The 14940-nt window shown below is 37.3% G+C and overlaps 1 protein-coding gene across 2 annotated transcripts in view; it reads left to right on the top strand.

The window, feature by feature from the left end:
* Positions 1 to 13543, top strand: part of RCAN1 (regulator of calcineurin 1) — a 42946-nt gene extending 29403 nt beyond the window's left edge. The window contains exons 1-4 of one of the 2 annotated variants that reach the window (XM_050915318.1): positions 4299 to 4408; positions 6514 to 6687; positions 7692 to 7851; positions 10516 to 13543. In XM_050915318.1, coding sequence (XP_050771275.1) covers positions 4322 to 4408; positions 6514 to 6687; positions 7692 to 7851; positions 10516 to 10679 — 585 coding nt within the window. In that variant the 5' untranslated portion in view covers positions 4299 to 4321 and the 3' untranslated portion in view covers positions 10680 to 13543. Of the gene's footprint in view, positions 1 to 4298; positions 4409 to 6513; positions 6688 to 7691; positions 7852 to 10515 lie in introns of those variants that run through there. The other variant, XM_050915317.1, reaches the window with a different exon arrangement.
* Positions 13544 to 14940: the final 1397 nt, after the last annotated feature.

The following is a 14940-nucleotide window of genomic DNA, read 5'->3' on the forward strand; positions in this document are numbered from 1 at the left end:
ATTATTCAGTCTACATAACTTCAAGATGTTTATCCCTGTCATAAGTAAGGGCTAAGGCAAGATAATTAAGATGAAGACAGGAATAGAAACTATATGTTGATAGCAAAAGATCAGCAAGTATATACAGTGGGAGTACAGGGATTATGAAAAGAGCACCCTCCAAGGGCAACTGTAAAAGTCTGCCAGGGATGAGAGAAAAGAATGGACTATATTGTTCTGATTTATAGCTCGTAGGTGATCATTTTATTAGCTTACAGAATTACCAACACATTTATTTTCATGTTAATTTTCTTCCTCAGATTGTTAGCTTTGCTAATGTAGTTATCAGCAATGAACAGTCATTTTTGTGACTTGCCTTTTTTTCTACTTCTGTGGTCTCATTTCCTCCTCTTCTGTGCCTTACCTATTTTACTGCATGTGGAGATTAAATTATAGAACTATTTATGGCATTCAATCATTTTGTGTTCCCACTATTCCATATGCTTATTTGACTCCGTGTTTCTCCTTTCACCCCCAGAAGTAATCCAAGAATGGTCTCTGTTAAATTTCTCTGCCTGCGAAGTGCAGCTAGTGGAGGATCTGTCACGTGCTATTGATGTTAGGGAGTACTTTAGGTCTTCATTGAGTATCTTGTCTGCAATTTTTAGAACTCAACTTTTAAAACTTGAGCCCCAGAATCTGTACCTTTCAAGGGAAAGGTGAAACCTGAGAAAGCAGGGCTGACTGTTTTGTCATGTCATACTCTTCTTAGCCGTTTGGTTTCCCTGATTCTTGTTGTACAGCAGCATCCCGTTGCACTGATGAAGTTTGTGTTCTTTAGTATCAGACGTTGTTTGGTATCTGGATGACAGCATATATCTTTAAGCAGGTGATCTCCTTGCCCTTGTTCTCTTTCTGTAAGTCACTAGGGAGTCTCAAAGAGAAGACAGAAAATGGCAAACTCTCTGAAGACAAGGGAGAAGAAAAACTGCACTCGGATAGTATCAGAACATCAAATCCAGAAGTTCTGATAGTCTTGCGTGTTCTTGTTCCAGAGTTCGTTAGCATGTGGTTAACAAATGTTACAGGACCTGAACACCACAGAACAAACATTGCAACACTGTCAGGATTTTGTAATGGTGGTTTTGTAACTTTGACTCTTGGTTTCTACAATAGATCTCAGGGCTCTCAACATAATGCTGCTGCCTTAAATAACACTTCATTAAATGAAGCAGGGGTAGTGAGAATTTTTTTTTTCTTTTGAGAAAGTAAGTCCTCCTGTTTGTTTTTTAATAATTCAAGGTAGTTTATTTAATCCACTGATTGAGACATTATAGAATGCATTTTTGTTTTAATCAAGCATAGCAGTAAGGATACTAGACCACTTGACAGTGATTTTTTAATTTTTTTTTTTCCCCAGAATGCTAGTTCTTGGTTTATTTTGTGTTTTGAATGGAGTGTTAGTATGCAACCATCTTTTTTTGCCTGAATTGTTTCTTTAAGAGTGACTAGTGACACAACCTTACCAAAAAATAATGATGATAATGATAAAAAGGAACAGACTAGGACTGTTTTTCTTTGTCTTTTTACACGGGCAAAGTAAAAACCTAGTGTGTATCAGTAGAAGACTCCATGTTTATTTTAAATCTGGAGAACACAGTGTGAAAAAGTTGTTTTGTGAGGTGTTAAATGTTTTCAAAAATAGTTGGTTTGTTTACAGCTAACAGTAATACAGCAGGCCACAGTCCTGTTTTAGATGAAAAAGTTATGTTTGAAAGGTGGCGGTAGTAAGACTTGTAAAGTCATTTTCCTTGGGTCTCAGTAATGTGTAGGTGGCCTTGAGGATACCAATCAGAGGTATTTTTAATGTCTTACTCTTCATGGGATCTAGGCATAAAAATGTAAGTCTAGAGTTACAAAGGGATGCAAGTGCTTAGGATCTACCTGTCCTACTTTAAGCTGTGCATTCCAAAATAGGGCTTTTGAAGACTTTTACAATCACTGGACTGCTAGGAAGCTTTGACACGCTTAGCTATATAAAAGTCTGCAGCTAGATTGCCAAAGGCTTCGTTCTGTTGAGCAGCTCAAACTGCCTCCTGTGTAGGCTCTATGAGGCTCTACAAAAGAAATATTCTTTCCACCTGTCACCCACAGGGATGCTGCACTCACCTCAGTAGCCTCAGAGTATGCCAAATGACTCTGACACAGTAGCAGGTTAAAGGGGAAACCTTCTTTACTTTCTTATCAGTAGCTATAGCATTCACCTAGGATGTGGAAAGCCTGTTTTCCTTTTATGCTCAGGTGATTCATGGCCATATTTTCCAGATGAGCATCCTGACTGCTGGTCTATGGAGTCATGCTTGGTGCTTCCATTTCCAAAGTCTTTAAGACACTTGACGACCTAATTCCAGGGCAAGAGCAGGATTCAAGTCATACTCGGCATGATTTTCTGTGTGAGCTCAGGTGGTTCACTGCTTGGCATGATGGCTGTTTATGAATCCTCTTCTTAAGTATCTGTGTTTCTGGGTACAGGTCGTGAGCTTGGGAACTCAGACCTGTTCTCACTGTATGTGTGCCCAGTCCAGATCTGGACAGTGTTGAGTGGCTGGACAGCCACTGCATCCCATCTTCCTGGGAGCTCGGGGAGAGGAAAGGAGCTGCTGGTTCTTCCTATCTTTCTGTCCTTCAGGCACCCAGTGTGTTAGGTGCTCCTGGAGCACTGGAGCCTTGTTACCTATTACTTTCTTTCGGAGTTGAGTTTAATCTCGCTGACAGCGTCTACACCAGTTGTTGAGTTGTCCTTCAGAGCACCTTCTCTTTTCCTGAGCTGAGCTTATTATTAAGCGAGGGCTTCTAAGAAAAGGTGCTAGGAAGTTGGTCTGAGTAGTCTTTCACGCTAAGGTAACTTTTACGCTAAGGTAACTTTACAATAGCAGAGAGTTTGACTACTAAGTGGGGATTTTAGCCTATGGCACAATAAGCATCCTTAATTTTAAGTAAGTAGAGCCCATGGAAATACAGAAGGCTATTCATGTGAATAGTTATACATGATCAAACATTTATGAAATAAGGTTTTAAACTTATGACTGTCTATTGTTTGCAAGTATTTCATAAAACTTGATGCTTCTGTCATAGCCCCATGTTATAGTAAAATGAACTGAATGCACTTACGATTTTGACTTCATTATAAATTTTGGTCTGAAGCTGCATAGGAGAGTTCCAAATAGCTTGTAAAAGCTTCAGTTTAAACTTAATGAATTACTTTAAATGTTAATGATTTTTTTAAAAATGGTTCTTGATTAAAAAAAAAAAAAAACAAACACAAAACCAAAACCAAAAAATCCCACCCCAAAAACCAACAAAACGCCCCAAAAGAACCCACCCAAAAACCTGTGTCCTGTGCTCCTTTTTGGGAAATGTTCTGAAACTGGGATACAAATAAACCAGAAAATGTCAGAAATGTAGGTTTCATACCTCATCACTGCTGTCGGTAGTTCCAGTTGTCTCTTAAAACCCTGCCAGCAGATTTCTGATGAAGCTCCTGTTAAAAAAAACAAAAACAAAAACAAACCACAAAACACACACCCCCAAAACCAACCCCCAACCATCCCAAAACAAAAAATCTCAACAGTTTATGAGGCTCGGAATGAGTTTTTAATAAAGTGAGAATGGTAATTAGTCCATATAGTTGCTTTGAAGAAAGCTTCAAAATGAATTCTCACTGTAATGGGGGGAAAAAGTATTTTCCCAAATCAATTCCTCCTAATCTCTAAACTTAGTCTGTGTATTTTTTCCACAAAATTACCAAAAGCTATTGACCTGAGGGATTTGTTTTCCGTTCCAAAGTCTTGAAATTTTCCTCCTGGCTAATTACAGCCTATTACTCTAGACTTTGGTCCTTTAGCAGTAACATTTTCCATCTTAAGATGGGTTGTCCCATTCCAGTGAAGAGCATGTTGTCTGAGCGCTGAATGGAATTACTACCAGTGGAAACTATGCTGCAAGAGGCTCGATAAAGCAGCTGCTGTGCAAACCTCAGCTGTTTTTTCCATCCTCTCGAGCGCTGGTAATTAGCATAGGGAAGCTGACTAATGTGCTGACGTCACCTCTTTCCAGTCGCAGCTTACATTTTGTTCCTGACTGCCTCAAAGCATGCAGGACTTTGTTCAGGAATTCGCTGTCACATACAGGATGCTCTGAAACCTTTCTTTTTTTTTTTTTTTTTTTTTTTTTTTTGAGGGGCTGGACTTGTTTCCCTTATAAATGCTGCCTGCAGGACCAATAGCTTCCTTAAGTCATTGGTTTCTGCGGAACAGCAAGTATCGCTTTGGTGAAGCGCAAAATGCATTTTAGAAATTTTAACTACAGTTTTAGTTCTCTGATCGCCTGTGTGGCAGATAACGATGTCTTCAATCAAGCAGAAACAAGGGTATGCTTTATCTTTAGTGTTTTATTTCTGTGAACTACTGGAATACTAAAGTATGTAGGTGCTGTTTCAAATTGTTTAAAATACAGGTGCCTTGATAGCTTTTTGACTTGTAAGAAAATTTCAGTTTGATGTAAGGGTCTTGGGTCTTACAAGTCTGCAACAGTATGCTCTGATATGAATGACTGGAAATTATTAGATCTTAAGCTATGTGGTTTTGAAAATGATCAGAAGTTTACCTCCAGACTTCCTTGACTGTATAGTGTATTCTTCACTTGCATATGCGTTTTCAGCAAATGTTTAGATTATAATTTTGGTAGTAAGATTCACATAATTTATAGTACACTTTATACTTTTCATGGGATTTTTTGGCTGGCACTGTAGTTGAAAGCATAATGTTTTACTATAAGAAGTCCTCTCAGATTTATATTTGACTGATTAGAATTAATATAATATAAGTAATCCGGTCTTGATACAGTGAATTGTTGATTGCTAAGATACCTTAAGGACAAAAATAACATTTTGTTTAGTGTCGTATTGCTAGCATGACATTTATGACCTCTATAATCACATTATAAAAAACTATATATATTGCCCAAATCTTGCAGGTACTCTCTGAGTTTAAATGTTGAATGTGACCTTTGAAATGCAATTTAGCGTGGGTTTGGCTTACTTTTCATGGTTGCATCCAGCTCTCTCTGGAGTACAGGAAGCTAACAAATACAGGCTTATGTGCGCGGAGCGTCCTGGTCTTATTTCAGAGCTCATTTTGAAGAAGCTTAAGCGTGGCTCAGCAAGAAGCAGGACAGCTCTGATATTTTAAAATATCTTTGAAATATAGTGGTTCTGTACACAGCTACGGCAAGTTTGTGAAGCAGAGCTTTTCAGGAAGGAAAATGAAATTTTGAAGTAATCGCTACCTTCTTACATAATCTTTGTTGCTTTTTTCTACTAGTTCAAAATGTAACAGTAAAAAAAAAAGAGGCAATGTGATTTTACATACTTGTTTGTTTTGGCTTTGTATTGAACTTCTAGTAAGCTTTTATGAAGAGAAAATATCTGAAATCTGAATGCTTGATCTGTTGCCATCACTGAAATAAGGCTTGTGACTGGTTACTGTGTTCTCAGTGTGAGCCTGAAACACTCTGCAAGATCATAGCAGCTTCAGGATCTCCTGCTTCTTTCTCCTCCTTTGGTCTGGGATCCTGAAGTAAGAGTGGAAGCACTCTTTATATAAATGATATGAAAAATAGCCAAGTCAGGTTTGCACAGATGCCCTAGGAGCACAAACCTGAAGTGCAAAATGGAGATAGCCAGTGGTCGGTAAAGGTGCTTCAGTCTTTTCACGCAGATAGGACAGCAAAGTAACTCAGCTGCAGATCTATGAAGGTATGAGGTTTTGGTCCAGTTCCTACTCTTACCACACAGTCAAAACAGAAAGTGTGTCAAAGGCACTTCAGGAGCTATATGGTTAGTACTTAAGATTTTTTAGGAAAGATAGTGGGAGCCTTTTTAGAATTCAGTTCCAGAAATAGAAGAGGCTATTAAACTAGAGTTCAGTAATAATATGTTCATTTTCCTAAATGAAAGTAGCAGCTATTAAAACAGATGTTCATGAACTTTATTATGCATGCTGAGTCACTGAAGAAAATTACATTTAGCTTGCAAATATGCTTTTTTCATTTTTCTCTATTAAAACTGTTGTGTTGGTTTCCTTGAAAATTGCACACTTAGACAAAGGCATGCTTGGCAGACTTTTTTCAAGGCCTTTGGATATTAGTTTTATAAGACGAGCATTTCTTTTCAATAGCTTACCAATACTATTTCTATTATGTCACTAAATCAGAGCATCATGTTCAACACTTATTAATTATCATAATCTGTTTTTTAATAGGGAAGAAAAAAGCTGCTATAGAGAAAACAAGTGATAGGTTAGAAAAATTCATTATAAAAAGAGAGAAGAAAACTAAATCTAAGCTGTTATAAATACATCCATATTCAAGAGTGGTAGTATGCCCCTACTAGTAACTGCAATTCTTTTCTGTATTTCTTTAGAGAAAATGTAGGGTGATGCATATTCACTTTCTTCTCTGGTTCCTTCTTTTCAGGCCAAATTTGAATCGCTGTTTAGAACATATGACAGAGATATCACCTTTCAGTATTTTAAGAGCTTCAAAAGAGTACGAATAAATTTCAGTAACCCTTTATCTGCAGCAGATGCTAGAATCCAGTTGCACAAGACGGAGTTCCTTGGAAAGGAAATAAAACTGTATTTTGCTCAGGTAAGTCTTTTTGTGATTACCTTTACGAGGTACTAAAGCATAACTTACTCGTGATAAGCTTCCACAGGTCTTCAATCATGCTAATGAACACTGCTAATTTTTTTCAGTTTGATTAGAGAATCACAGGTTGTTCCAAAGCTGCAAGTATTTGGAGGCTGTTGCATGTTTTGCATTTGTGTCTCCCTCTGTATTGTTTTGATAACCTTGGGGAAAGGGAGTAGATGATAGTAATCAGCACAGTCAAAGACAGTTTAACAGGGTGGGGGAAGCCAAGTGTGCTCTGCAAACAGTACGCACGCATACACATGCGCGCTGAGGTAGTATCTGAGGGAATCCAAAGTGCAGAGCTGCATGTTCAGGACTCTACATGTTGATCCTGCTCTCACTACTGCAAATCGTTTGTTTAGCACACATTTGTACTTGGAGATCACTGTCAGTGCAGCTCTATAGCTGGCTGGCGTCTGCTGCTAAAGATGTGAAACTCTCAGGTTCTGGTAATCTGGGTGCTTTTTGGTAGCTGCTGTGTATTTTCCTCCGTAAAATTAATGGGAAAATTAATCTATGTGTGTCTCTTTCAGATGTCCCTAGGGACAGTCCTGAAGGAGCCAGTTTATTTATATACCTTCTAGAATTCTCACCACTCTCACTTGTGGTAATGAGTTTCAACACCATTTGTCATTAGGCCTTAAAGCCCATATCCAGCTTCCTCCTACTTCAGTATTTTAAGGACAGATATGTTCTGGTGAAATTTTTGTAAAGCTCCATAATGAGAAGATGCGGATGTGCATACTTCATTGCATGTTTCATCAGAGTTAATGAATGTGGTGGCTTGTCTGTATTTTGTATACTGGGTCTTTCATATAGCTCTCTTCAATAATATAGTTACATGCTGCCACCTTGAGTGTCTGTTACAGCATAACATCTATCCAAACCTTAAAATTCCTCGTGAATGATGGATTCATTGATAATAGTTGAAACAGCTTTGGCTTTTGTGCTTTTTTCAGACTTTGCACATTGGAAGCTCACATTTGGCACCACCAAATCCAGACAAACAGTTTTTGATTTCGCCTCCTGCCTCTCCACCTGTTGATTGGAAGCAAGTAGAAGATGCTACTCCAGTCATTAACTATGACCTTTTATATGCTATCTCCAAGTTAGGACCAGGTAAGGAGGAGTAGAAACACTAGAATTTTGGTTGAATAAAACACATTTTAAACTTTCTGCATTTCTAGAACTTTTCAAATGAATTACTATCTACCAATTAAATTTGTAATATCAGAAAAAGTATTAGTAAATGGTAGTTTCTTACACACATAGTAGTCCCACAGGATCACTTGGAGGGCCCAGACCTCCACAAGGTGATCTGTTTTGTGATTTGTAGAGAGCATGAATGTTGCTTCTAATAATATATTAGCTTGTTCATCAGAATTTTCAAGAAGCAGCTTCCTAAAAATGAAGAGGCAATTGTGTAGTTATATACCTTTTGAAGGGATGGCAAAGTCCTGTTTCAGACTAAGACGATGAACCAGTTAACAGCTGTGTAGCTCTGTGCTAGAATTACCTCTGCATCTGAGATAGTAGTATGTGTAGGAGGGAAACTATTGGTATCAGCCTAATTTTCTTTTGGAGTTAAGAGGGAGAAGTTTCTGCCACTCCTTGCTCCTCCTAATTTTCATCTGCTGCAATTTATTCATTTATTGGAAACTGTGAGATAGCTTCACCCTGAAAAGGAAAAAAGTTTATATCAGGTTCCTCTTTTTTCCCCACTGTTCAAACTAAAGGAGATATTAAGAATGTACACTTACCCCTTATTTCTAGTGCTATCCCATAAGTTGCTCATCATTTCAGCTAACCATGCTGTGTAGAGTGTTTATAGGTCTGTTTATTAAAAATAGATAGCACCACAGATAGGAGAAAGCAGTTCTACCTGTTGTTTGTGTTTTAAACCCAATATTACTTTCAGAAATACATGTAAAGTTCCGCTAAACTGAACTCTTATTTTAAACATGGTTCCACTTTTCAGTGATTAATGATCACATCCTTTGATGTAATTTTGTACCTCAGTTAAGACAACCTTCTTAATGAGAATTGGTGCAAATTATATTTCCCCAAATCTACAACTCTGATTTAACTTGTTTGCAACTGTACTATTAAGTTTAGGGGAGAGAAAAAATGGCCACATTTAGTAGCAGTTTCAAAGAGAATAAAAACTGTAGTCTGAATCATTTTACTGTTTATATACCTGTTTACCTACTAGCTTAGGGAACACATCTTATTATGTCAGTAGTAAGGGATGGAGAAGAGGGTAGGGCAGAACTTTTAGCTCCTCATGCATCAGCTTTCTATGTAGTAGTTTATGGTTGACTGTATGCTGGTGATATCCAAAGATTCTAGTGAAAATAACACGCATCTCACAAACAACTAGGGAATTCTTCTTACCTGTGAAAATTCAGCCCTTTGTGGTTTGTGGAGGGACAAAAATCTATGCTTATGCTGGCATAAAAATTGGCGTAGATTATTGCCAGTTTTTAATAAATACTGTCTTTTAAATGGTGTGTGAATTATAATGGCAAGAACAATTTATAGGAAAGATAGTACAGTTAGAAGTGGAGTTATAAAATGCTGCCACAAATCATTTGTTTATCCAGAAATATGTAAACTAAGCAGATGAGCCTGCATGTAGGTCTTTAAAACCATCCATCAAGAATACCGCTGACATACTAAGTGTTTTTGTCAAAGATTTTATTTTCCTGAAATCAGTTTTGGAAATGCAAGTCCCATAAGACTATGCTTGTCGGAATAAAAGTTGTTTTTGATGAAACACATGGAATGAATAAATAACATTACAGCTGACTGATTTTATGAAAGTTCAGAGCTTGTTCCATGGGTGCTGCTTTCTTTACTACAAGCTTTCCTTTTAAATTTTAGCAATACCAAAAAGAAACATGTAGGTCTTAAAATAAATACTTAAGGGCTTACTGAGCAGTAAAAGTTGGTCCTTTTTCCCCTGAACGTTCTGTTATTGAGATGCCCTGCAGTAAGCTCATTGGCAGATCTGTGATCCCTTTTCCCGTGAGATTTTTCATATATGTTGTGAGTGTTGAGCCTTGTAAAGCTCTGCCTCTTGACTGTGATGTTCATTGGAACACGGAGTTAATGACTTTGTACCAAGGAGCAAGCAGGGGTTACTCCAGCACAACGGCTTGTGTGTTTCTGAAGACACTGATAAGACACTGAAGACATGGTGTTTCTGAAGACACGCTGGCTGTATTATATCTGAGTGTTTCACATTATATATGCATAAAGCCTGCTGTCTGGCTCTGCTGCTCCACAGAATGCCAGAACAGTGTTAGAGCACCTCTGTGTGAGGTGGGAAGAACTGCATCCAGCTTTCTTAACGCTGAAAGCTTTTGGGGGGAAGGAAGATCCTGTGGTTTTGCCATCATTCAGGAAAACAGTCTTCCTGAATGTGGTACAGTGGATAGATAATCTTGCACGCTTTAAAATGACAAAAACCCACCAAGAAGACTTATGACTGCTCATGTGGAATGCTTTCTTGAATGGCTAGGGTAATTTACGTAAACTTGCTTTTAAGAGAGCAGCTGAGCTATGTTGCTTTGAAAACAGAACCTAGATACTTCTGGACGGGAAACAGGACGGTTGGCAATGCACCTGCCTGCACTATCTAATGCGTTGTGGCATCAGGGTTTTGTCGTCAGTGTATTACTTCCACATTTTTATGTATTCCTTTCTTTTTAGCAATTTCTTTCATACTTTTCTCCAGAATGGATCCTTTTTAACCAGTTTTGCTAATATTTTAACTTTCAGGAGAAAAGTATGAGCTACATGCTGCAACTGACACTACTCCTAGTGTTGTCGTCCACGTATGTGAGAGTGACCAGGAAAACGATGTGGAAGAAGAAACGAAGAAACCCAAACCAAAAATTATTCAGACGAGAAGGCCAGATTATACTCCTACCCATTTAAGTTGAACTGCTGTTGTTTTTCCAAGGGTTACCAGTAGACATATGCAAGGGAAACATTTACTGTGGAAACAGCAGGTCACAGGTTTGGTGGCAACAGCAGCAGTTATAGTAGGAGAAATTCCAATATAAGTTTGCTCAGAAAAAATATAGGAAGTTTCATCCTTATTTTTGATGCTGCGGGTTGATGGATGTCATGAGTGTATTCCCAGATCGCTGGGAACGAAAGATAGGCAGAAGACGACATTTTGAGACATAACAGGACAAACTAGGTTTATTTTGGGGGGGTACTGCAGACTGTTCCATTATAAAGCAACTGGGGGAAGCTTTCTTCGTTCTGACTCACATAAATCCTCGAACTAATAGAGTAGTCATTGTGTGGGGTACCTAGTGATAACAGAGGTGGTTTTACAGATTAAAGTATGAGAATTTTAAACCTTTTTCTTATAATAGATTTTGTGCATGTGTATTCTTGGTCTTCTAAAGTAACTTTGCATTATTTTCTATAGTTTCTCACATGTTTCTGGAAATCTGGGAAATTGTTTGAAGTATTTATTATCTCAGCATCCCAGACTTACTACTAGATGTGTATATACATATATATTTATATTTGTTTTTATTGGCACTCATTTTCCAGCAGGCATACAATTTCTTCGGCACCTTATTTTGGTGCTGTGTAACTTGTGCTTTTAAAATTTTAACCTTTTAAATATAAACCCTAAATATAGGGTTTTATCTGGCAAAGTAATGGAAAAATGTGCAATAGGAAAGTTGTTTAAATAAGTTGATTTTAAATTATTTAAGTTTAAATAATTTATATCTTCAATAACATTTGTTCAGTAGCTTTGACTTTCTAATTTGAAAAAAAGTACTCTTAAATGTATAAATAAAGCTAATGTTGCATATTCACAGCAATGTAATTTTTCAGTGAAAATAATGGTAACGGAGAGACGTGAACTCTACTCAGTATGTGGATCTGCATTGTTGTGAGCAAAGGTTTAACAGTGATTGCAAAATTGCACACAGTGTGTAGAACAGCGAAGAGAGATGGAGTGCCTTTTCCTCGTTCATTCCTGATGTGAACTGTTCTACAAGCTGCACGCTTGTATCTTTTTCTACTGGCTTTGTATGTCCATAAATATAAACTTTCTTAGCTTTGCTTCCAAAATAAGCTGGTATTTAGAAATGCTTAATGCCAAGTAATGATGCATACTTAAGTAGTGGGTATATGTGGGAGAAGCTTTAGGGTTTTTTACATGTTAGTGTTTAAAGATGGTAGCTTGTGACATACAAGTTTAGAGGAAGAAAGATGACAGAAGTGTATTTTATTACTTGTTTTTTAAAATGGAGATCCTCACTTTGAAATAGGTTTCAGTATTTTTTTTAAGAGATAGTAACTGATATGTGTGGGAAAATATCACTTACAGTTTTAGAAAGGGGATGTTTGAAGCTTCTCAATACGTTTTTAGAAATCAAAGCATGGTTCTCTGTTGGCTTGCTTTTGCCACAGTTGGTCTGAGAATGAGTTTTGTAGCTGGAGTTAATATAAAGAAATCCATTCTGTGCCATTTGAAGCAAACACTTGACTTAAATGCCCAGGTTCACACCTTGTTTTTTAAATAAATAATATATATTAAAAAAATTAAGACGTATAATGAAGCCATTCCAAGCTGTGGTGCAATGTAAACGCGGTGTTATTGAAGGCCTGTCATTATACTAAGCAAAATAGAAATTGATATCCTGTGACTACAGAGAGCAGGAATATATTGAACTTTAGTAATACTTGCAGTTATGATCTTGTTTTGATTGGTATGCCCTGTAAACTGAAACAAACACAGGTACTTCGTGTCTGTCTTGGACCTAACTCAAGTGGCACTCTCTCCAGGTTAACAGTGTTAAGAAGAGCTAATGCCGTGTATTGCTGGAGCCGTGTTTTATGGACATGGGGGTGCATACAGTTATTTTGTGTTACTAAGGTGTAACAATCAGCTGGATACATGTACTGCTTATTAACACACAAAATAAATAAATAAGATGGAGAGAAACTTTGTAGGTTTGCCACAACTGCCTTGAAGCCTTTCCAAGATTTTTTTTTTCCGTGTTTCTCAAATTACTGCTGGACTTAGTGTTTCACTTCATTCAGTTTAAAATTGTTGGAATAATTCCTGTTCTGTCCTTTTTCCATCTTTCCATGATTACCAATCAAAGCATTAGTTTTGCATTAGAAACCCAGGTAGTTGCCGTTCTGTTTCCTAAGAAATCCTTAGCAATCCTAAGAAAGCAGTGCTACCTTTCAATTAAAAAGAACAGAATGTTAAATACCAATACGGTTTTCATCATTTTAGTACACTGACATCTGCCTAATAAGGTGGGCACTAGAAACCATGGAAGTCTTGGGATGGTTACAGTGCGTTTCCCCTTCTGATGGTAATTGTAAACAAAGGTTGTGAGACAGTAACTTGCCTGTGTTTCTGGTTGTATATCCTGGCTTGTGCCACCTTCTGTTATCATTAATACAGTGTGCTGCTTGCTTTTTCTATTTGTTTTTGTGTTTTTTTTTTTTTTAAATGTTCAAATGAATGCTTAGTTGGTATTTTATACAGTTGTATAGTATGGGGCATATTTAAATTAAAATATTTTGTTGTCTCTTGTAAATGTCGTGGTATTTATGCATGAAACTAGTTGAAGATTTTGCGCCAAAATCTGAACTTTAAGCTTCCAAACACTTCTGATGTGAAAAAGGTAAGAATATTGTCCCAGGTCACATCCTTGCCAACCAAATGAATTTATTCAGAGAAAAGCTTTCCAGCCTTCTGCTTAAGAGACTTGCATGATCTCAGTCTAAGTATGAGAATCTACTAATGAATAAAATACAGTCCAGAATATTCCAGTTAAAAGCTGATTCTTCTGTGCCTGAAGTTGACGTGCTTCCTAATAAAGGTGTCAACATCTTACTATTCTATAATAATCCCTGTGCATTCATAATATCCGTACCAGTTTTCTTCTACAACATTGAGTAATCCTATTTTTAAAGCTCTTGGAATATGAAAATATATCAGCATTTAAATGGCTTTACCTAGTAACTGTAAGTCTTTGGGTTGCAAAACATGTTTTGCAAAAATGCATTGAAGGTTTCACTCTCAACATGGATAGAAATCCTTTTACGGCGGAAAGGAGTTATTGATATTAATGCTCATCACTCTTCTCTACTTAGGACTGGGAAGTACTGATGTTTGTAAGAAATTGTTCTATACACAGAAGTGGTTTGAAATAGCAAAGTGCTGCTGCTTATCCATAGCGGGCCCATCCAGGGGAATTCCTGCATAGAGTAACAGAAATAACTTGGTCCTTAAGTGATCTAGCAAAAGATAGAAGGTGAAATAGCAATTCCAGCTGAGCCATCCTGCTTTACACAGAAGACCTCATTTCTTTTTCTTTTTGGAAGTATAGCTGATGTTTTATTATTTGCCCTCTGCATAAGGATAGCATGCACAATCTCCATAAATCTGTAAGTGATCACTAGCATTTGTCACTTTGCAAGACTCGTTGCCAGCTTAGTGATACACATTCCTATCGTTGGATCATGCATTTTGTGCATGCATTACTACATTAAGGGCCTTACTTGTTACCAAGGTGAATTCAACAACATGTAAGACTAAAGCTTGTTTCTAATCAGGGTTTTGTTTTTCAGAGCAGCAACAAGTGTAGTAAGTTTGATATCTGAAATACTGGACAAGTGTATGAGTTGTTCTTATGTAGTCCAGACTTGCCAAGGGTGGGGAAGGAATGAACTCCAGCAACTCTCTCTCATACCATTTTAACAGTTAGAGCACAAATTTTGCCCTAGGCATAATCACCTGCCTAGTCAAGTTTTGCTTTGTCACACTAGAAAGAATGTCTTGGGGAAGACAAGGTCTTTAATTTGAAATTGTGATTTGTATCTATAAAGCTTGCTTGCTTGTTCTCGTATGTCCCAAACCCTCTCCCAGTTCCAAACATACAAAGTGATAGCAAGGGGTAGACCTTTACTCTAGGCATAGACTAAGAAGTTCAGAAATTCACTTGCTAGGTCTTGGGTTCAGTTGTTGCGCTTCTTCTATCATCTTTGCTTTTATTCTGGCTTGCCCAACACACTGTAGAAACATTTTGCAGAAAATTATACCTGCTAATGCTTTTAATAATTCAAATTTGGATGTCTAAAAAAAAAAAGGAAACAAAACAACGAATAATAACAAAGATAAGACATCCCCCAAGATACTGTACGTTACAG

The sequence above is a fragment of the Gymnogyps californianus genome, chromosome 1 (assembly GCF_018139145.2).
Source record: "Gymnogyps californianus isolate 813 chromosome 1, ASM1813914v2, whole genome shotgun sequence".
Lineage (NCBI taxonomy): Eukaryota > Metazoa > Chordata > Aves > Accipitriformes > Cathartidae > Gymnogyps > Gymnogyps californianus.